Source organism: Monopterus albus, unplaced genomic scaffold, assembly GCF_001952655.1.
Source record: "Monopterus albus unplaced genomic scaffold, M_albus_1.0 scaffold82.1, whole genome shotgun sequence".
Taxonomy (NCBI): domain Eukaryota; kingdom Metazoa; phylum Chordata; class Actinopteri; order Synbranchiformes; family Synbranchidae; genus Monopterus; species Monopterus albus.
Genome location: NW_018127962.1, coordinates 2,149,528 through 2,173,645, shown reverse-complemented (window position 1 = coordinate 2,173,645; position 24,118 = coordinate 2,149,528). Strand labels below are relative to the sequence as shown.

Genomic DNA, 24,118 nt, shown 5'->3' with positions numbered 1-24,118 from the left:
CTGTGTGAGAGAGAGAGCACAGAAATCAATTATAGAAGACTGAACAGAGGCCATGGCATTAATATTTGAACAAGTGTCTTCTCTTTAGAAACAAAAACATAACTATGGTCAAGAAATACTTTTAGGCAGGTGGGACTGAGCACATTAGTTTTTAAAATTTTCTTGTTATTTTCTCTATTCTGAGCCCTTTTCTCTTCAGTCACAGAGCTCCTTCTTGACCAGCTGTAGTATGAGTCTTTTCCTCGCTTTCCATTTCCTTCTAACCATACCAGACTGTCCTCATCTTTCCCCCCACACCCCCGTCTTTCATTTTCTCCTTCTTGCTGGTTACATTTCCCCCTGCTATGACTCTCCTCCTACGCCTGCACTCTCTCAACTCACTGCGATGATAAATATCCATTTTCATCTTCAACATATGCCCTCTGCATTTGCCCAGTGGCACACAGAAAAGTCAAACACATACATTCATAGACACAGCAATACACACTCACACCCAAAGGCACATAGCACCCCGATAAATAACTCATTCAGTCCTGACCTTGGGGAGTTTATCTCATGTGAGAGAGAAAGAAAATGTGTGTGCATGTTGAACTAATCACAGCAATCTGCTGCAGTGTTTTTTTTTGTTGTGGTTAGGGTAATCGCCCTCTCTGTGGAAGCGTGTTCGAGCCCATTCTACATGCTGCATTGTTAAGCCTGCTAAAACATCTCACTGATGCTCAGCGCCATCCCAGAGGGACTACACACATGCAACCCCCTCATGCTTATTCAGTGCACACAAACCAAAAGATAGACACATGAAAAAGAAAACAGACACAAAGACAGCCAAACATGCACATACACTGTTGATGTGCATATATGCTTGTGCCTCTCCCTCCACTACCTCTATAAAAACAACAACTTGAGCCCTAAAAAAGTGTCTTTATATCAGGCAGTCTTGCTCCACAAAGCCTGTCTCAGTTCTCTCCCTCTCTCTCCTGCATTCATCTCTCCCTCTTTCTTCATTTGCTTCCTGCAATTCAGTGAGATGGCTCCCTGGGAACTGGTGGTGCTGAGGAGCAGACACATAAAGACGCCTTGTACTAAAACTGTGCAAACAGGCATGGGCAGGGCTATATAAAATACAGGTTGAGACCCAGATGTAGAAATGAATTTAAAAAAAAGAAAACGATTATTAGTTGCACCCTGCTATTAGACAAATAGCAAACTGTTTCCCAAGGTAAATCAGTACAGTAGTACAATAATGGCTGCACAGTTAAAAACCCAGCAGCTATAAAGCAGACTAGAGGAATGTGAAAATGAAATGTTAGAGTTAAAAGGCCACTGAAATTGTCTGCAGCAGAAGTGCCTGCAACACCCTGAGGAATTATTTGACAAACTCATTAGAGCATTTAACCTCTTGAACATTCCTCATATTTGCAGGCAATGACATGGCTGAATCAACGCACACATGCACCTGGACATGGTTTGAGGGCTGCCTGACTCATGTAGCAACAAACATACAGTGTAATGGAGGTTAAGCACATACCTCCTGGGTTTGAATTCACTTTGGAAGCAAATGAAAGAGGCAGAGAAAGGTCCAGGTGGGGCTGTGCTGAAACATGTTGTTCAGCACTTAAAATGAAATTCCTTGGAACAAGAGGGAGGTGCAGTACTTTTAATATACCTTTGGCCATAAATGTATCAGCTGCTTTATTTATAAGGAAAACTGTTGCATTCAAATTCTACTTCTTTCTAGCTTTGATTTACGTTTTTATGGACATGCAGCCAGATAGTGTGTTTGTCGCTGCCCTGTGACAGATGTGTTAGTGCACAGTTACTGCATTCTGCTTGGTTGTACCGGCATGCCACTTGTTATGAAGAGACAAGGGTGGGGAAGAGTGCACATGAAGCAGCAATATGACGCTGATCTTCTTCAGCTGATAAACAATGTATGGCAATTAGAGAAAATAGGCTATCTTTTCATATTATGAAACACTATATGTCTGCTTCTGAGTTACTCAAAGGGAGTACATTACACATCATACTGAACATTGCCCCAAAGAGCCCAGATACCAACACACCATCTTAATATCAAATGTCATTTTATATAGGCCATGTGAGATTTCATGTACCACATTTAAATGGAAGGGAGACCACACCCATCCGGTACAAACCAACATCAAGCCAGTCTAGTTTTAGATTGCACCCACTGCAAACAAAACGTCTGATCATATGTCTCCAAACTTACCGCTCTCTCTGCTCTCTGGTGCCCCTCTTTGGTCATCCAACCGCAGGTCACTTAGAAGGTGCTCCAAGATCTTGAGTGGTGTTCCTGACACCACCACATACCTGTAAGATGAAGAGTTGCAACAACCTTCCTCAGTAAAGTATGAGTACCAAGTACGACCACTTCTATTCCTCCACTGCTCCTCCGTCTCACATTCCTTATTCTCCTCCACATCGTCATCATCAATATAGCGAAAATGGGGAACATCAAATGTACAGACTTCTGAACTGCTAGCATTTTCATCATGATTATTATCCTCATCATCACTGTCCTCATCATCTTCATTATCTATGTCCTCCTCTGCCTCTGCAAGCGTAGCTTGCTCGGTGGTCATCTTCATATCTGAACACTTCCAGAGGATCAGCCCTCATCTAAGCTTTGCCTATCCAGGAAAGCTGCTCTCCTGTGGTGTTAACTGTCTTGCCAACTGCTCCTATCAGCTAAGAGATCAAGAGATTAAATCCTCTGTCTGACAGCTCGTATAGTAGATCTCAGAGAGAACTGATTGCTACTGACAATGTTGAGCACTATATACACACAAACACACACACACACACACACACATGCACCCACTTAACCTGCCTGTCACTGACACTCCCTGTATTGCGCCTTAGGTCTTGGCACATACTGACCTAAATGCACAAAAAAATCTGACACTTCACAAAGAAATCAACTTTGAGGAAAAGGAAGTAAACCTGGTGTCATCTTTTCCCTTTCAACTGAAAACAAAAAAGCCATTATTCTCCTCCTGCTCTGTGCCAGAAGCTAAAGCATACATTATGTTACACACACACACACACACACACACACACACAGTGTTGACAGGACCACTGATATTTTGCATGTACGTGCAGTGCATGGTTGCAACTTAAGATCCCAAAGTAAAAAACAGAGAACAGGGGTGGAGTACTATGATTACATGTTTGTTGCTACTGTTGGTTCAGAGGGTTCTTATTATGTGTGAGGAGGGATTGACCTCTTGTCGCAGTCCTCCTCTCTGGATCCGCCCCCTGACGACGTGGGCGAGGGCCGGTCTGTTGGTGATGTCACTGATGATGTCACTCTTTGCAACACCAACACATCCCGTCCTCTCTCCTTCAGACACACTCTCCCCACCACCTCCTTACAGAGAACAAGAAAGGGGAAAAACACAGGGACAAGTCACAAAGTGAAGCAAGGACAAATGTGATTTAGAGGAGTGAGGACACTGGATGTTTATCAGACAATTTCAGCCTCAATGGGAAATTTAATTACTGTGATGCATCTGTCTACAGTATGCGTATAATCACCATGTCCAAAAGAAAAACCAAAGATATGTTTGAGGTAATTTAATTGTGTTGCCATTACATTTCCTTTTCCACCAGTTTATTTTACATACCATCTTTACATACGATCATACTACACTGTTTTTGACCAGGTTTAAATCACAGTAAAATATGTTTTTATGTAACGTGTTTGTTCAAAAACAAGTATCTGTTGATATATTATCAGATTTTGTTAAAATTTTACATACTGATAACAAAAAACAAATCCAGCATCAGTCTGTCTCTAGTGTCCAGACCCCTTCATTTAATATTAAAACATTTTTAATACACATTGTAGGCTAATGCAGCACATGCACCATCTCTCACACCGATTCACACATTCAGGCACATATACTGAGAGGTACTGCATTCCTTGTCTTTAAAAGAAATGACACTGTGTAATAAATAACAATGAGATGGCTAGGAATGTGGCCTGACACTTGTAATGATCTCCTGCTCCAAAAATGAACAGCAACTTAATCTGTGACTTGGACACACATACACACACACACACACACACACACACACATGCCTGCAGTGTCAGTGCAATGCACAGGGAAAACAGCACTAGATGGACAAAGAAGCACCATAAGAACCAGCCTGAGGAGATGACAGTGAAATGAAAGGAGAGAAGGAGATCAAAGGCAGACAACAGAAGCAGGAGAGCTTAAGAAACATCTCTCCTCCAGCTGCTCGCTGCAGTCTCCGTCACAGCCAGAGGGATCGAGCAGCAATCACAGCTGAGAGCTTTCCGTACTTGAATATATGCAGGTATATTATGTAGGACTGTGCACAGTTAGTGTAAGTCATATATCAAGATTTAGACGCCACAATTACATTACATCACAAGGGTGATAACTTTTGATCCAAAAGAATCAGCTGAGGCTTTTTTAAAAAGTCCAGAAGCTGAAAAAAGGAGCTAAGGTTCACACAAAGCATCACCAGTGCACTAATCAATAACTGTGATCACAATCACAATAGACTTTTTACTTTAGACATAATAAAGCCCCAACACAGCACACTGTTAATGCAGTCATAGATACCTCTGTGACACAGACATGAACAAGTCAAACATACACACACAGACACACACAGGCACACACGTGCTATCTTTGTGATCAACTGATGAAAGAAATGTCCTGATCCTGAGAGACAACAGGTGGGACCTGACTTGGATAAGACAAAACACTATGTCTGTGCTGTCTGTGTATGTTTGTGTGTGTGTGTGTGTGTGTGTGTGTGTGTGTGTGAGAGTGAGAGAGAGAGAGAGAGAGAGAGAGAGAGAGAGAGAGAGAGGTGTGTGGACATGTCCTGATGACTAATACTGATACAGATGTTGAGCAGGCACCAGATCTTTCCCTCAGGTATAATGGTGCGTGTCTCACATTTTCTTTCTTCATTTGATTAAATACTATAAATTAATTTTTTTATATGTTTTTATTTACAATTCTGACAAAACACTGGGCTAATTCAGTTCAAATGAACACACTCCACATCTACAACATTAAAGATAAAGTTCAAGTACTTTAACTTTTGCTTTTAAAAGTGCGGTATAGTGCAATTCAAGTTTAAGTTTCATTTAAAAAGTTTTTAAAGTGGGTGTATTTTGCTTCTAGGAACTCACTGTCTACGGATAGAAGGTGTCATATCCTGTACAAGCTGTAAGCTGATCCAAAAAGAAAACATACCTCTCTTGTCAAGTCAAGCTTCAGTTTGATGTTAACTGTCCATGTCTACTTTAGAGCTTTGATAATGATGATATAACACTCACAACTGTATTATACAATATTTGTATTTATTGTGACACTGAATACATTGTAGGGGTGTTTGAGTAGTTTAAACTGTAGGTTAAAAAAAAGCTTTCGCCTACTACAGCTGAGACTCTGGTTTGATTCCTCCTGGCTTCACCCTGGATGAGCACTCGGATAACTGGAGGTGTTCACACTTCACAGCAGCACATTGCCGCGCTTATGACTGTTTAAGAGCATCTTTGACTTTGATGACATAACATGAGCTTCTTATATTTTTGATATTCCAGTGTATCATTCTGCCATTTTAGATTTTATTTAATTAACTGTTCAATTCTACTGTTTAGCTATTATTAACTTAACAACCACAAATTTAACAGCAACACATCGCTTCAATATGATTAGACTGTAAAGCAGCAAAAAGTCCAGCTCTGTACTCCTGCATGAGTTTTCACGTCGCACTACCCAGACACTGAGAACTGGTCTATAATAGGCCCTGTCACCAAACCACATCAACTAGGGTTCAAATACAAACCATAATGTTTTATCACATCCCCTCTCTTTATCTCTGCTGTCCCTTCCCTCCTTTCTACACCAGCAACTGCATATTAAAGGAAAATTACCCCACAAGTACATTAAAAAAAGAAAACGAGATGATGTAATAATTGTAATTAAAAACAAAACAAAGGAGAAAAAGGTTTGCTCCTGATACAGTAGCAAACAGTTGAGCTTTCCAACAACACACTCAGACTTTCAAACAGTTGCCAAGAAAAACAACTCTGAGTCAAGAAGACGGTGTTACAGCACACACAGACACACACACAAGATCAAAAGCTTCCACAAAAAGAATCAAACCAAAAGTTAAACGTGGCATTACACTATATGTGCATATATTCCATTCGATAACACAAATAATCACTCAACATAAGTGCAAACAGTAGTTCCCAGGAACGACATTAATTTGGCCTGAGAAAGAATGCAAACCACGGAAAGAAAAAAATACACAAAGTAGGCACTTGACTGCTGTAGAGAGGAGGGGTTACAAAGTTATGTAACAAAGAAAAGGAGACAAGCAAAGAAAGCAAGATGAAAGACCACACACTGGGATGGAAAGCGAGAGACACGGAGGAGTGTGTGGAAAAAAAAGAAATACAAATAGCAGCGACTGAGAAAAATGAGGGAGATGTGTGAATCCAACTCTTATATGGGTTTTATCCAAGCTTTTAAATGCCCCAGAAATTTAAATGCTATTGTTATTTTCCAGTAATCCCATACAAGAAACTCAAGCCAACACTGAAATTCACATATTTGCTGTAATATCCATGAATCCAAACCCTGGTTTAGCTTATTTGTCAGTGCTGCAGAACTGAAAACTATTAAAAAACACAGCTGAGCCACCTCATTGTACCGGATTTTTTCAAAAAATAGCTCCAAAGGCTAAGAAGAGCCATCACTCTACAGTCTCTGAAGTGAAGAAGAGTCAAGGCATGTGTGTGTGATCTCAGCTCTGTTTACACCACTCTGATAACCTCTCACATTGTTATTTGAGAATCTTTTAGTCTCTGTATGGGATATGTGGAACATCAACAACTCTATCCTTTGAGCATATTTGTGAGAAAAAAATGAATTGTGCAAGAAGTAACTGATCAGTTTTAGTATGTAGTTGTTTTAGTCTCCTCTAACAATGCCAATATGGTTGGCTTTCATAAAAAGACAAAAACAAATTGGCGGTTATGTAATACATCCTGTAATGGTAGCCCAGCTATGACAAGCTGACAAGCAGCAAAAATGAAAATGATACAAGCAAACCTCTACAGGTGCTTCTGTGCCGTCATTACTCAGGACAATCACTTGTCTGACAGTAAAAGGTGTGTCGGTCTCTTTCCTTCCCTTCCTCCCCATTGCTTCCTGCAACTGAATCATCTGTACCACTGGCTCTCCTACACCTTTCCCTCCCCACTGTCTCTCCACTACGCTTATAAAAACACTTTCTTTTCCTCTCTAGCCAAGTCTCTCTCTATCCATCTTTGAACGGTCTGACTGGCAGACTGCTTCAGGTGTTTGAGACTTGGTAACAGGGAACGGAGACTAGAGGGAATGTATTTGTTGTGCCCCTGTAACACATATACACAAACTGAAAGTCCAAATTGTGTACAAGAAACGAGAAAGGGTGCAACATTTATTCAGCCTCAGGACATGTGTATATACAGTATGTCACTCACTCAGTCCCTCTGTTCTCTTATTCTTTCCCACATATAACACGTGAAGTATTGCCCAGAGGAAAGGTGGACCTCAGTGAAAAGCCTAAAGGAAGCACTCTCTGTTCCCTTCCTGTTCCTATGAATGTAGTGTATGTGTTGGTGTCTGCCCTGATAGTGACCAAGCCATATCTGTGTTGTGATAGCTTTGGGCCTGATTCCTGGAAATAATGGATAAGAATATGAAAACACAAAGCTTTTAGGTCAGAGACACACAAGCACAAGTACTGTATGTACATGCATGCAAACACACACAGAGACACACACACTCATATAGTGTAATTTCCACACTATTAGAAAGTAGCACAGCTGCCCCAAGGCCTATCTATGGGTGTCATCATGCATGCTGTGACCTTGTATAATCCATTGTGCAGGCTGACCTCTAGTAAACTATGATGGCTGAGTCAAATATGGAGAAGTACAACTGTAAGTCTGAAGAGACTAGATAGCAGAGATGTACCCAGTGCACTGTGCTGACACAGGAGTTATATCGCTATGGAAACCACCCACACCAGTTTGTCAGAGTTTGTCTGACATGGAAAAAAAACGAGCACAAAAATATATACCATCACCATGACAACCCAGTAAAAGGAGCATTTTCTTTGTAGTGAACTGAGCTGCTACATTCTGCAGTACTGCTGTCTGCGTGTTATGTGAGTAAGAGCATCTTCTCAAGCCCACCTGCAAGAATCAGTTCTTTTCTGTTCACACTTGTATCATAGCCTCATAGTGGTGCTTGATACAACATCCAGATGATTTTTTTAAATTATGACAATCTAACATTGTATCCATATAAGCTAAATCTATAACATCAGGACAATGGAACAGCTGGAACATACATTTACATATAAGAAGCTGGATTTGATGTTGGTCCCTTTTTTTTCTCAGATGAGAAACAGTAAATTTTCTGATGCTTACTTTAACTGAAACACAGAATGGGTTTGTGTGTACCATCTGAAGGATGTCTGAACTACATGGGCATTTCATCATTTAATTTTTCACATGAATCCATCTAAACTGTCCCCAGTGTAGATTCCTTCTTTAAGTAAATTAGCTATAAGACCTTTTCAGACATGAGATACAGTGTGTGACATTGCTGCTTCATTAGTCTGTAAAAGTGCTGGCTTTCTACCATTCAGACACAGGTTACTTTCACATTAATGTTCCTTACAGCTTCATTCAGACAACTGTGATGGAGACAGCCACTGTACGTGCACATCATTTTTCATATGTGCGAGATTGGACGGTTCAGGAAGTGATGTGAGGCAGAGAATTGTTTTTCTCAAGTTATTGCTGTTTTCCCCAAACAATTCTGTTTTTAATGAACTAAGCAACTCACAAGAGATATGTGCAGACACACAGACTGTCTTGACTGGCAGGCTCACTATATGTAACATCCTACATCAGTATGTTGTAATCTTGTGTGTGCCTATTTGTTCATGCAGTTCAGACTTGTGCCATGTTGAAAGTGATATGCAAATGTTACTAGGTCTGATCTAGTGAGACTGCCATTGTGACTTTTACGGAAAAGTGACCAGGGTGCCCATTCAGATAAGAAGCTGACACGTACAGATGCTATGAGGTTAATGGAAACAAGTGCCTGTCTGAAAGGGGCTCTAGAAAACATTTTCCTCACTCTGTGACTATGTCCAGGATTCTTTGAAGCTATATTTAAACCGAAGACAACACAATTTCTTACATATAATTTCAAACATGTTTCCCTGCAGTCCTGCCCAAAATATGCATGTTTGGAAATTTCATGATCTGCTGTACTTAAAGTATTAAAAGAATAATCTGAGAAAACATACAACATGCAAAAATTCAGACATTTGCTCATCAACCACGGTGATCTAGCAGTAAATTTTTTATTTACTGCAGTAAATAAAATGTACTGTAGATTCACTGATTATTGTACTGTAAGGCTTGGAAACTAATTTAAAGGAAAATGTAATATTCGTACTCATCTTCATAATACTTTTTACTGCTACTTTTAAGTCAACCTAACTCTCTCTACTATATCACAGCTTTAACAGCACTGTTTAAATCAAAATAGTTTCATATAATAGTAATGCTGTTCCAAAATACAGCATGTTTTTTCTTTTGCATGTAAGGAATGAAAGTGAAATCACATGCACTTTGCCAAAACCACCAAGGCCGGGCTTCAATCAAACTCACCAAGCTGAAGAGATATGTATAATATTTCACAAACTCATTGTGATGTAAAATGAATTCCCACTGAGTTCACTTCATTTCATGCTCTCAGGTGTACTGCAGAGTGGGATTATACAGCACAACGCTTCACCAACAACTCACTCATTACTGTATACGTACACTCTGACTCAGCCTGCCACAGTACCAGCGGTGCATGAACATACACACACGCACTGACCCACACATGATTATATGCTCCACCAAGCAAATTCACACACACACAAAGTGAACACAGAAACACACAGTACTTGACAAAGCTATTATTAACACCCACATCAGACGAGCAAGCGAACTGGTGGTTGTTTAATCCAAAGTGGTCTGAACAAAGCAAAGATCAGTGCATCTGCAATTATAACTTAAATTTGTGTGTGTGTGCGCTGATGTGTCCTTATGAACATCAGATGATGTACAAAACAAAAGGGCAAGCTGTAAGCACGTGTACATGTATGTTTGTCATTTGGAATGACAGCAACACAAGTTCTAATGGCCCTGATGAGGATCCCTCACTCCAATCCATGAGTAACTCAGACCTGCACTTAAAAGTGACAACAACGACCACATTTCCCACGTGTGACGTACTTTACTCTCTAATCATACCAACCGTAAAGCCACAGCTTGCTTGACAGATTACAAGGTGAGAGACCAACAAACTTGCAGTGTGTGAGATTAATGATATTTTAAAATCTCAGTGCTGTTATCAGACTCTCCACTCACCGCCTGGTTCCGACACACCCCGCCCAGCTGCAACACAGGAGGCATGAAGACATATCTCAGCCCGCAGTCCCAAGACATGGTGGAAACATTCAAAGAAACATGCAATGGCAAACTTTCTGTTGCCCCTTAGTGTTCATATGATGAGAATGAGGAAAAGCAATCCTGAGTTTCTCTATCGCCTCCTTTCTCTGATTCCTTCTTGTCTCTTTTCTTTCTATCTGTTACAGCCTGTGATTCCCCTTATCTGTTGCACTTCTCTCTTTGTCTCAGTCTGACTGCTCTGTGTCAGAGGATCTGGCAGAGAAAGCATGAGTGCGTGTGATCTGTAGTAGAGTACAAGTGGGCGGGAGTGTGGTGGAGTGTGGTGGGGTGTGTGTGTATGCATGCATGCTGTCTGTCTCTCTCCACCCCTCTATAGTTGAGACTTAGAAATGTGCCAACCATCTCAGTAGGTCAATTAAAGTAGATATAAAGTGTTTGAATATAAACATTTAACACAAAGCAAGAGATGCTAAGACATAGAGACATGATGTGTGAAAGAGAAAAGAAAGGCAGGACAGGATCTGCAGGATTCTGTAGAAACTAATGGCTTTGTCCTTACACAGATTTGATGACAAAAACATGGCTGTGTGTGCTCCTTTGGGAGCTGCTGGTATGATGGTTGTCACCAGTTGTGGGCACTCTTGTCTGTTTATTTTTTGGGGGTGGGGGGGGAGGGGTATTTGATTTGGCTCAGAATTGGGTAACCCTTCCTGTGAGCTCAACTATCCCACGGTGCCAAGCTCTAGCAGAGGGTAACACACACATACTCCCACGTTTTATTTTGTTTACTAAGAAAACTCCCCCCATTGACAACTCCTATCTAGCAGAATAGCCACGTACACACACAGATCAGAGCCACAGTCCCATGGCCCTAGTTACTTCCTTTTAACCTGTTTCCTGTCCTCGACACAGAACACACAGAAGATAAAGGTGTTTGTACTGAGCAGCTGTCTCCATCTGTCTCCTTCTCTCTTCCACTGGGCCCTTAATTTCTCTTTGATCTCCTGTGTCTGAGATCTGTATGAGACTTTCAGTAGGCTGATGAATAACCTGAAACTAAAATAATCTCCAGTCTAGTTAAAGCTACAGTATGTAACTTAGCGTGAAACTCCAAATCAATCCACTCTGCACTCCCTCTCCCTGCTCTACTACACTCCACCACACTCTGCCCAGCTCTTCATATATCTGTCATTATGAAGTTACAATAGGTGAGAATTCAACAAAACTTACTGAAGCAGAAATAATTGAAAATCTCTCCCACTCAAAACCTTTTAGAAGCTATAATCTCTGCACTGTTGCCAGTGCTGTTCAATGAGTCTGGGTCACAGGAGGCTTCGACAGCACCTCTCCACATTAAGACAAGCTTTGGAGCAGATTTCTACAACTAAAATATTTGAAAAAGGTGCATACTGTAGCTTTAAGTTGAGTTGGAGTTGAAAAATCTAAATATCTGTGTAGAAAGCAATGGTCTGTTCTGTACATCAGGGACCACTGTGTGATCCTTAATAGTTTGCAGTTGTGCTTTTTTAAATTACTTTATTTTGTATATTTTTATTTTTTATCATTCTAATGGCCAATGTCCACCAACTCTGGTGTTGTTGCACAATGTCCGTGTCCCCTGTGACCAGAGCATCTCACTTGGGGGACATGAATGGCTCCTTGCTCAGATCCTTTACCTTTACAGGCCAGTTCTATATTAGCCACAGCAGCTTGTCTCTGAAGAGAGCTATAATGGCGGTAACTGTAGAACTTATATAATGTCTTTAAATGCCATCTTACCTTGTCTTAACACATTCACAGAAAAATGTGTTATATGTAGCCTGTTTGTAGCTATTTGAGATCCTGTCCCCTTCTGATATCTGTGATCACTGATCATAGTGTTTAATGTGGCTGAATTCACAAGCTGTTATAGCTCTTCTCATTTACAATACGTTTTATGTTGCCAGATGAACAGAATGAGTATAAAATTTTGATTTTGGTTCAGAAATGGCCTACTGTATTAACCAGCAGCCATTACTGAGCTGCCCAGCTGCAGATTGCTAATCATTATTTTATGATCATAAGACTGTTATAATAAACAAAAATACATGATAATGGCAGCAGCTGTGCTGTGAAGTCAACTGCACTGATATTTATAACAAAAGTCTGAGGTGACGAAAGGTCGTCATATTAAAGTACAGCCACAAAGCATCTGTTAGCATCTACAGTAAACGAGCTGTGAATGTCTTTTCAATGTACACACAAAACGCAAAACACAGGTCAGCAAAATAATTCCACACCAAATTATAAATCTGGTTGAAGGACAGACACTCCAGTTCGGAAACATTTGAGGTTGACACTGACATCACAGCGGACACATGACTCAGCTAGAGTGAAGCCCTGAATGGACATGTGGACATGCAGTAAGACGTAAGGGGTCAGAAACAACATAAAACCTTTAAGCTTATTATTTAGATTTTTCTCAAATGTTTCACTTTTTTGTAAGAAAAAAAAAAAAACCGCTAGAATACAGCTGAGGAAAAGCGCTCTTCAGTTGTGACAGACAAATGCAAACACTGACCAGCAGTTGGAAGGAGCCATCTTGTTGTATGAGAAGGTCATAAGCCAAAAACACATCAACCACTTATCTACAGTACTGTATGTGTAATTGTGTTTAGAAAAGCATTTATTTTGTTGTCTCTTCCTCATCTCTCTGGTGTAATCTGGGAATGAATAATTAATGGAAACAGAGAGATTTCCACTGTACAGAGATGGAATCAGAAAGCAAATAACCTGGTCCATTTCCAGCCCTTTGTTTTTAACATTGTTAGTACAGCTTTCAAAAGCTTTACAGTGCGAAATGAAAACTGTGAACCCTCACCAATACACAGCATCGTAATAAGCAGGCAAACTGTGGAGCAGCAGTAACAAATAAATAACATCCCCCTTACTCATTTAGTGATACAGACAATGACAGCGGCAGTTTGCCAGCTAAGGTTAAATTAACAATGATTCAGTGTATTTCAGCAGCACTAAAAACTGCATTTTAGTCTTTTGATTATGCTTGGTGTCAAGAGATGTTTCCTGCCATAACTGCTGCAGACTTGACTATGTTACTCTCTCCATAGTATTATACCAAAATTAAAAGCTTTATTAGTGTGACTGTAGGAATGTATGTACAGCATGCTTCCGTGTGTGTGTGTGTGTGTGTGTGTGTGTGTGTGTGTATTACTGGGCTGCTTTGCTCGCTGGGTGTGTGAGGCTCCTGTTGGCTTGTCTCCGTCGTCTCAGAGTCCTGCTCTGATACTGCAACCAATCACAAACAGAATCAAGTTCGACTGGCAGTTCTGTACTGTTATTATATAGCACATTCTTTGTTGCTCCATCTTCTTGTAGTTAAAAAAAAAAACACACACACACCAGGGAAATGTCTCAGGAACAACACACACAGGCTAAATGTGTACTTACAAGCTTTGCGAGTCTTTCGGGCAAGAGCGGCCGCCAACTCACTTTGTACCTGTTGGAGAAAAAGTGGAATATGTCACAACAATGTGGAGATACTGTATTTACTGTTTCTCAGATCACATGCACACACTGACCGTAGAGGTGAGCCTCTCAAGAGCCTTCATCTGTAGAATCTCACTGCAGATGTCCCTGTTGCCCTCTGAGTCCTCCTCGGACCTTGGAGACACACACACATATTTATTTGCATTTGAAAAGTGCATTATTCTGATCGAATAACCTCCAGAGAAAAAAGTTGCATGTGGAGTTTTGACACTCTCTGCACTGCCCTCTGGTTTGCCTAGAGAGGAACTACAACCAAAAAGCCACCTACTGAGCTGGATGTTTTTACAGCAGAAAAATAAAATGACACTTTGCTGATCTGTATGAATGACATAAGAGTAGCTAGGGAGTGACCATGTTACTTAACCTTGCACCAAAACATCTTAATTACACTGAAACAATTAGCACTTAAATTACTAAATCACCTGCTGTAATCTGGGGGGTGTTTGTTGATGAGACAAAATAAGAAATCTCAAGACATCACCTTGGGTTTTGTAAAGGGTATTTTCTGACATCTTACAGACTCAACAAATTCAAGACTAATTTCCGACCTAAACATTATGAACATACAGCAGATGACAAGACCTTCTGTGTGAATACTTCATGCAGTATTCAGCAGAGTCATGCCTGCCTGTTTAATTTTCCCTCCCATCTGAGTTCACTGCTTGCATATCTTTACACTGAGCATCTCTCAGAACCCCCTTCTCTTCTTCATGTGATTTCATTTAAAACACAGGAGCTCCCAGACATACCCTTCTATTGCTGTTCATGAAGTGTGTGTCTGTGTGTGTGTGTGGAGCAATGTGATTGGCTACAGTGCATTCATGTGTTCACAATTTTTCTGAGTGCATCAGTGTATGAAATCATTTGTGTGCGTGTGTGTGCTGTATAAACAGGTGGTTGTTTCATGTTAAACAAGGCAGTATTCCTACAGCAATAATACGAGGCTGTAGAGTTTGTCTTCAGCAACACCAGACTAGACCCAAGGGCCCTTATCTAATATGTTCCCTCACAAAACCACTGTTTGGAATGGTTTCCCACACACTGCTTCACCCCCACAAAAGACACAAAAACTGTACACAAACTCTCACTCACACACACACAATTTGGATTTTATCAGCAGATCCCAGTGGCACTAGTATTAGTTGTGGAGGAGGGAAGATGAAGCCCTGTGTGGCTGTGCATATGTGAGTTTATACACTGTAATCTGTTAAGGGAATGATAGATGTAGAATTGGGAGAGGCGGCGATAACATGTAGCTCTCAGCCTGACACTTCAGCTATCAGCTCTGACAAAGACAGGTAGCCTCAAAGCAGTGTGAAAATGCCATATTTCTATTGTCAAAATAAAACTTTGGTGGTTGTGCTCCCTCTTCGGAATTTACAGTGTATAACATAAGATAACTGTTGCTACAACATCTGGCTGAATTGAAAGAACAGAAAATTATTAAGTTGCCGCAGCAATTAAATTGTAGGGATTTTTGTTTTTTGTCTCCTGACAAATGCAGAACTATTAGCGGACTGTGAAACAGAGAAAATCTTTTCTGAGCCATCATGCTAAATCTATTCCTCTCAGGCTCATTATGTTTTGAGCCAGTGTTCATGTGGTAATTTGGTGACTCACCATTAAGTCTCAGTGTACCAGAGCTGGAAGAGAAGTACAGTAGGAGGTGTGTCACCAATCAGCACGCAGCAGTATTAATAGAGGATTAACACAACTGGTACTGGCACTGCCTTCCTTTTCAGACCATCCATGGTATTTTGTAATTTACCAGAGCAGATCCTATGCACAAGCTCACGACTTCTCACTGTGAACAATATGTTAACTTACTTTTCCTGAAAAATAACTACATTTTAGATACCGTAATGCATATTAACGTGTTTGTGTTCTGAATGTTGCCAAACAACAAATGTCTGTGCCACAATGTAGATCTACAAGGTTATTTTGAAAAAATCAGTTTAGTTGTGTTTCTGTCAAGCCAAAATGTTCCTGCAGCATTTTACCAAGTCTGTTTGGCTTTTTGCCCGTTTCTTTTTAAACACACAAACCAATGGTTGGTCTGGGACTAGAGCATGATACAAAGCAAGTGTGGTATCTCCTCCCAAGCTAAGGTGTCATGTTTTAGCTTCTGGAAATTCTGCTCTGTATAATGATAAGCAGATAATACTATATTTCAAAGGAAGGAAAAATGTCTTAATTGTTATTGACTGACGTCACCCCTTACTACACCCAACAATAAAGTATGCATATAGATGTAATGAATATAGTATAAAGTATGTGGGAACAAAGAGAAAGCCTTTGGCAAATACACAGATTTGTGCATTATGCTCTTATATTTTGAGCATTTTCCTCGTTTTTGCCAGTCACACAGCAGAATGTTATCAGAGTAATTACTTACATTTATCACCACAATAATGTGGAATTAAATATACTGTAGTAGCACTACCAGAACAATTTTCTCTGTGAAGCTGACACTGAGGTTTGGGTGCACTGCACAACATTACAGAGTAAAAATACCTAATGTTGAGCTAAAATTATTGTTTCTACATAACATTCTCAACATAATCTGAATATGTGAGCCCCACAAAGCCTTAAGTGTGTTTGTTGTAGCGCTATTGAACTAGATTAGATTATACTGGGAAGGTGCTGATATTACTGTGAAAGGGACTGAAATCAGTGATTCGGTTTAGTGTGCTACTGTGAATGGAGCACACTAAACCTAAACGTTAACTTCTCTATGAACAGTCCACACTCAGACATACTGTAGCTAAACCTGATATAGTTAAATTAACAAATGTCGTGATGTAGGGCAGGGCGCAGGACATCTTCTGATAGTTAAACCTTCACAACCTTAAATTCCTTTCCAGCAATACTCGCTCAATTGAAAGCGAAATGAATTCAGACAGAGAGCAAGATGTTTTTTTGTGTATTGTTAATTTTTGACTCACTCTGGTAAATTATCAACTGCCCAAATAAATTTTTAAGATTCAAGGTGCTATGATGCATAAAGCTGAAGTCTGAATCCTGCTCGAAACCATGACAGTCTTGTTTTAATAATTTCCTGTCAACATGTATCTGTCGAGCATTGAAGTGATCAGTGAACAGTAACTTTATAAATGTCAAAACCATAATGGGCAGGGTGGCAAATATTGTTCAGACACTGCAATGCTTTGGAACATGCTGGCAGTGTTTATAGGAGGTGAATAATGACAAACTAAGAAACAGCTTCTATGCATGATGCAGAGGAGGTAATCTATTTATTTAGCAAGTTGTTCTCTGGCTTCACTAGGAAAGAGTTTAATGCCTTATCACATATTATCACTGTCGGTTTAATGCTTGCTTCATTAGATAAAATGACTGCGAGAGACCGGGAGCCATGATTCATGAGGAGCATAAGCATCAGTTACACCTGGCTGCATTCACAATCTTGCTGCGGCACCTTCAAAAATAGTGCATTCCTCTAATTACAAGTTTGGTAACAACATAAGCTGAGAACACACATGCACTTTGCCTTTAATGCATGCATTGGCCCCATGAAGATAAGCTCAGGATAAGATCCCTGTTCCAAACAGATAGTGTACTATATCTTCTGTTTGGATTTCATTAAATATTTAATCAGCCTGAATATTAAATTACCCTCCCATTTTTCAATATTTGTTTTTAGAGAAAGACTTTTTGAAGTTAAGAAGCACTCTAATTAGAACTAATACACCATATTTGACCAATAAAAAAAAAAAAAAGTACTGATTTGCCTAATAAAAATTCTATATCTGTTTACAGTTTCACAAATAAAAAATAACTGGACTTGCAAGAAAATACACTGGGATCAAAAACACCACAACACAATCTTAAGGCTTAAGCAGGTTCAGACACCTTTAGACATTGCACACTGCCAGGACTTTATTTAAACTATTGCTGTTTATGAGCCCACTGTTAACTGTATCTCATTGTTATAATTTCCAAAAAGGATTAACATTAATGGATCAGTATATATAATGATGCATCATCAAATCTCTTGGTAGCAGCTAGTGGGGTTACATCAGGTGTTTCCTTCCCTTTACATCAACAAAAAAAGAAACGGAGAAAATGAGAATGTAAGATGGAGCAAGAGGAAGGATGCCTGCAGAGAAGTAGTGCAGCAGACAAAGAGAGACACCGACAGCAGAAGGGATTGTCGAATACACAAATTCTATGTCTAATCTGCAAAAGCAAAACATCTATATTTTGCAGATGTAGTTTCAGGCAAAAACCTACAAAATATTTGGGCCACCTACAGTGTTTTTCATATAAAACTCATCTATAAGAATTCTTAGGATAAAAGTTATATACAGCATAAATCCCTTCATTTGAGTGTGTGCACGTAAAAAAAACACTTTGTGATAAACACATGCAGATCCCTTTGTCATGTAAATGTTAGTCTGGCTTGCTTTTTCACCTTGTTGCTCTCATAACAGCACTGGTAAAACTAGACAGCGATTCTAAAAAGCCCTCAAATGAAATCTATTAGAAATGTGCTAAAATGAGATTGCTAGGTAAAATGCCAATAACCCAAATCTCTTCCAGCATTTCTCTGCAGTCTGTCAACCTGTTAAAAGACCGTGGTGCAGTGCACCTACAGTATGCATATCATCCACTATAATGTATATAATCTAACCGACACAGACCACAGAAGTATATACAGTATGAAACATGAGATTTATATTAGCAAGAATGACATTCAGCTCCCCTCACTGTCTAACTCTGGTGTCTGTCTGTAGATACACCCCTCTGAAGTCAACACACAGATGAACGTGTTGACGTGTGCTCTTGATCTTTCACTTTACATATATACTCCATTTTTCGTTACCGCCCCACTCGTCTTCATCTCTCTCTTTCTCTGACTGACAGATTGAGTTCAGTAGCAGCCTCAGTAGGAATCCCACCCCAGCAGCAGCAAAGCAGACTACGCTAGCTGACACCACTTTGCAAGTGTGTGAGAGTTTCAGAGCCCATCTCATGTGTGTGAGTGATCACATTATGTGTCAGTTTTTCTGTATATGTATTTTTTCTATGCATGTGAATGTTGTGTGCACATGAATGTATATATCTCACACATATAGACTGAGGATTTAAAACACTGTATAGAGATTGTTTCTCACTGGGATTTGAGGAAGATCTTCGAGAGAATGTGTATTTATGTTGGCAGTAATGACCGACACTTCAAACACAGTCACATCTCACTTTTCACAGTAAATCATCAGAGAGACAAATGACCTCAATCACAAATCAATTGTAAATGGGAACACTATCACTCTGATAATTTACCAGCGCAAGGGACTTCCACTTCAGGTCACTGGCGATCATCCAGCACATCACAACTAAGCCGCATGCACAATAAGTATGACCAACACTCTGTAACAAATTCACACACTGACATAAAGACACAATAGACAATAATGGAAATTACAATTTTGTTGTTACAACAAAATAAGCTGACTAATAAAATCCATCCATCAGGACTGTCAAGGAAAACTCACTAATGTGAGACAACACATAATGCTACAGACTTGCAACAAAGACCAAACTGTAGCTGGACCTCTGCTGTTTCAGTACAGGATTTCGTTCAACATATCTTCAACAGTTACTGAGATAGATCCCAAATAAAATCCTCATAGGTGAAATATAATTTTTCTTGAAAAAATTTCAAACTAATGATGATATCAATGTGATTCCATATCCTAGGGGCAGGTTTTCATAGTAAAGCAATCATACGTATCATGGCGGTCCAACTATCATGGGGGTATTAGTTTTAGATGTAATAGCATTATGTGGACAGTGAGCCGCCTTGGCGGAGGTTTGCGCTCTAAGTGCTGTCTAGTTCAAACTAGATTTTTGAAAAAGTGATAGCCCTACTATTCATCCATCTATCCCAGTAATACTAGCAATCAAATTTTAATGGACACTTACGGGCTGTTGACTTCGCCCCCTGAGCGAAACTGGACATATGGGGCAAGTTGTAGGAGGAGCCTAACTGCCTCAGGCCACTCCCCCTCATTGGAGCAAAACTCACAGGAGGCGGAGTCACACTCCTCAAAGCTGAACTGGTAGTAAGAGTTTGAATCTGAAAACACAACTCGCTGGTCCACTGTAGAAAGAAAAGACAAATAAACAAACATACCCAAAAATAATGTGAGAAGTAGTAGGTTTCATTAGTGGAGCAGACACCTTCTTAGCTCTCCTACCGTGCATCATCAATGAGTGACAGTCTACAGGAAGAAGACTGAACAATCTTACTATAAGTATAATTGTTTGTAGTTCAAATTAACAGTTGATCTAGCATTAATAATTCCTTCCATTCACATTCAAATAAATTAAGTTCAATGAGAAGCCAGAAATGTGACCATTACCCACCATATTCAACATACCAAGTACAATGAAAAGACATGGGACCAGGTCCAGGGCCCAGTTGAAGAATTGTGCATTTTAGAATTTTTCTTAGTTGAGCATATCTCTCTGTTCTGCATTCTGGCATGTTACTGTTTTGATGCTTCATTTAACTTACAAATAAGAAGTGGTGTAGTGGTAAAAAGGTTATCATCATTATTATTATGTACATACTATATTTAATTGGGTTAAATATATACAAGCCGTGCTCTGAAAACATCACAAGGAAGATATGAATAATTATTTAAGCCACACTGACTATGTACAGTAGCTTACTACTGTTTAATAAACAGCAGTAAAAGGAATGTACATCACTAGTTTATAACAAACACTTAGTTCTAGAGAAGGACAGAAACACAGTGCTCTGTTTAAAACCAGGATAAATAAAGAATAATTACAGAGATGAGTGAAGGTGGGCTACACAGTAAACTGAAGTCTGGTGTAACTTTACCATGTGGAAAGATATTCTCAAAAAGGTGATATTAATATCTTTACTAGACACAACCTCAGTCAAAGTCAGGCTCATGTGCTGAGACGGTGAATTCATCTTTCTGTTCTACTAGAAATTACTGGGTGAACTGGTCCTTCAGTTGTCTCTTTAGAAATGTGTGACTATAAATTCTGAAGCACAGTCCAACCTTCAGGCATGTTAGTGTGTGTGTGTGTGTGTGGCTGTGCTTTTACCAGACAACAGGACTCCCAGCTCCAGCAGCACCTGCCAGACACGCACAGCGGTAGTCCGACAGCGCACATACACACACTGCTCACACAGCCATTGCACCAGCTCCACACCCACATAGCTACGCCTGTTAAAATACACATTTCAAAAACATTTTCAGGCCGTAAGTACACTTCTTCCCCTGGCACAAAGCTTGGCTTTTTATTTAATCAATATTCATTGACTATTCATTAGTTCTTTATAAGCCTTTTCCTCTGAAACGCTGAATACTTTACATCTGCTTTCCCTCATGATAAACTCTTTGTGTGTGTGTGTGTGTGTGTGGGTGTGTGTGTGTGTGTGTGTGTGTGTGTGTGTGTGTGTGTGTGTGTATGTGTTTGCGTGGGTGTACAGTATGTGCAAGCAACAGCAGTATCGAGCTACATTTGTGTCCAGAGGTCCACATAGTTATCTGTATGCATCTGTGTGCACTGTATGTGTAGTATGAGGGTGTTCCCGGACCATCCTGTCTATCTATTGTCTACATCACACTTTGGTCATCTTACTGTATTTAGCTTGACTGGCCAATCAGGATGGCGCTCAACAGTGACTGATAAGACAGTGCCCTCCACACAGACAGAGACAAGCGTACCGTATGATTCTGGCCAGGTGTATTTTATCTTTAGCTGGGTATGGTCCGTGAGAGAGGAAGGCGTTCCTCACAGCCCGTCCAGCACACGGGAAACTCTGGGAACAAGACTGAAACACAAAAAAATGTTTTGTCTGAAAGCAAAGCAATTAAAAAATACAGCTAAAATTTTAGCCATGAGTAAAAGACTGCAGTTAGTTATTGTCATAATCAGAATGTTGCTGTCTCTGTGCACTGCAGGTTTTGACAGACATACAGTTTTTATTTCACCTTCATGTCTTGGGCTTTAAGCAGATTTGCTGATCATTACAGAGGTCATCTCATCAATATCTCTAAAACAAAGAGGCTGGGTTCAATCAAGCTCACACAGTCAGCCAACAGACTTGACCTCCCGCAGTGTGATCTGCCAAGCCATGATCAACATTTTCTTCAGTCATGGGCGTTGATCCAATTACTTGACAGGTAATTGGCTCAAACTCAATGACAAATGATTTGTAACTACGTCTTTGCTGAGGCTTATTTTGCTTCAGATTTTCAAGTTGCTCTAGAAAGACTGGCACACACCTCACCTAACCAAAATGGGCTTTTAAATAAATCCGAGGTGATAAATAGCACATGCAGTTGCAGGATCATTTTCACCATGAAGTAGCTCATCACATCAACATTTGATAATCAAGAAGTGGATGTCAGGCCTAACTTAAAATTCCAAATAAAGCACTGCTCCGTGTCACTATCACCTAAACAAATCTCAATAGTTTATTGATTGGTACGGCCAGGTTCAATTCTTGGCAAATAATTTTTAACTAATATCTTGTAACAAAACAGAGGTTGGAAGATTTCAACTGGCTGAGTTTACAGCTCCTTTTTGAAAGTATTTCGCTACTTCGGTGCATGGGCAATGAGCTTTTACCAGCGTCATACTGCTCTCGATACACCATCAATAGCCATGTACACTGAGCAAAGATATAAAGAAAATATAGTGAAATAGAACCAGTAAAAACATTACAACACTGCTGAGGGGACACACAACCAAGCAGAGAAAGATTTTTAGCACAAGGTTAACAGTAGTGCACATAAATCAGGCCTTTTTCAGAGTGCAGTACTGATATATTTGAAAAACCATATTATAGTGATGAATAAAAAATTAAGGATGTGTGAATGAGTGTATGTGTGGTGTGTGTGTGTGTGTGTAGCCTGGTATTACTCATGTTGTGGGGATATAAATCTGTTTACACAATCACAAAGCAAATCATTGCATTATAGACCAATGACTTGGTTTAAGGTTAGGGTGAGGTTAGGGTTAGGCACATAGTGATTATGGTTAAGGTTAGGGGAAGTCTCCAGGAAATGAATTTAAGTCAATGTAATGTCCCCTGAAGTTAGGGAAACACAATGTGTGTGAGTTTGCATGTGTACTTAATAACGAGTTTGGAAACAATCCAAGTCGAAATCATCACTTATGTCACCTGTATTGAGGCTAAACAAACCCTTTGGATCACACAGCAAAACTAAAAGAATGACGACATCAGCTGTGTGTGTTTGTGTGTCAGTGTGTAGAGTATGTTTCCTTACCTTGTGTACTGCAGGTCCAGTGCTCGGTCCAGGGATAGTGTCAGGTGATTGCTGTTAAAACAAAATGCACACAAGCTGTCAAGGCCAACACACACACAGTAACTACACTGAACAAACAAGACTCCAAAATGAGACAGACCAGTTTGACCATTCCAAAAACATTAGACTGGTTTTAGCACTAAGAGCCATTGCTCATACACACACTTTCTGATTCTATTATCTGCTTTAAGTGACACTTCAAGCAGATAATACAGTGCTACAGTGATACATGTTTGCCAAAGAAGGTGGTTATTCATTTTTAGTGTCTGATGATTATCTAACCTAATAGTTTACATGGGCACACGTTCAAGTGAAACTAGGACAAAGTAAACAATGAAGATACAATAATATAACACATGAAGCAATGCATTTATAGGTTCTATTGTTCAACATTACAAGACAATTATTCAGTACAACAAGACAGCTATAAATATTAAAGTGACACATGACAAGTCTCTTCATAGATGCTACCATCATGTTGCAGCCTCTGCCCTTAGTGTATACGCTTCACCTCTACTTCCCCTATCAGGAAAATAAGATCTTAATCTTTATGGATTATTATGGCGCCAGAGCAGCTAGATGACAGTGTTGAAACTGCGGTGCTACATTTGTCATAAAACAGATTAAAGGGGATAGTGAGTCCTGGATCAAGCAGAGCAGAAATGGCATTGCATGCAGACATCTGTTT

At 39.9% G+C, this 24,118-nt stretch overlaps 1 protein-coding gene across 1 annotated transcript in view; it reads right to left on the bottom strand.

Annotated features, from left to right (window-relative positions):
• Positions 1-24,118, bottom strand: part of rapgef5a (Rap guanine nucleotide exchange factor (GEF) 5a) — a 45,446-nt gene that overhangs the window by 14,013 nt on the left and 7,315 nt on the right. Inside the window, exons 2-11 of the mRNA XM_020606933.1 lie at positions 23,392-23,442; positions 21,823-21,929; positions 21,197-21,318; positions 20,036-20,213; positions 14,125-14,206; positions 13,994-14,042; positions 13,758-13,831; positions 10,505-10,531; positions 3,246-3,391; positions 2,231-2,331 (exon numbers count right to left, since the gene is read on the bottom strand). Of these exons, the coding sequence (XP_020462589.1) occupies positions 2,231-2,331; positions 3,246-3,391; positions 10,505-10,531; positions 13,758-13,831; positions 13,994-14,042; positions 14,125-14,206; positions 20,036-20,213; positions 21,197-21,318; positions 21,823-21,929; positions 23,392-23,442 (937 nt within the window). The remainder of the gene's footprint in view (positions 1-2,230; positions 2,332-3,245; positions 3,392-10,504; positions 10,532-13,757; positions 13,832-13,993; positions 14,043-14,124; positions 14,207-20,035; positions 20,214-21,196; positions 21,319-21,822; positions 21,930-23,391; positions 23,443-24,118) is intronic.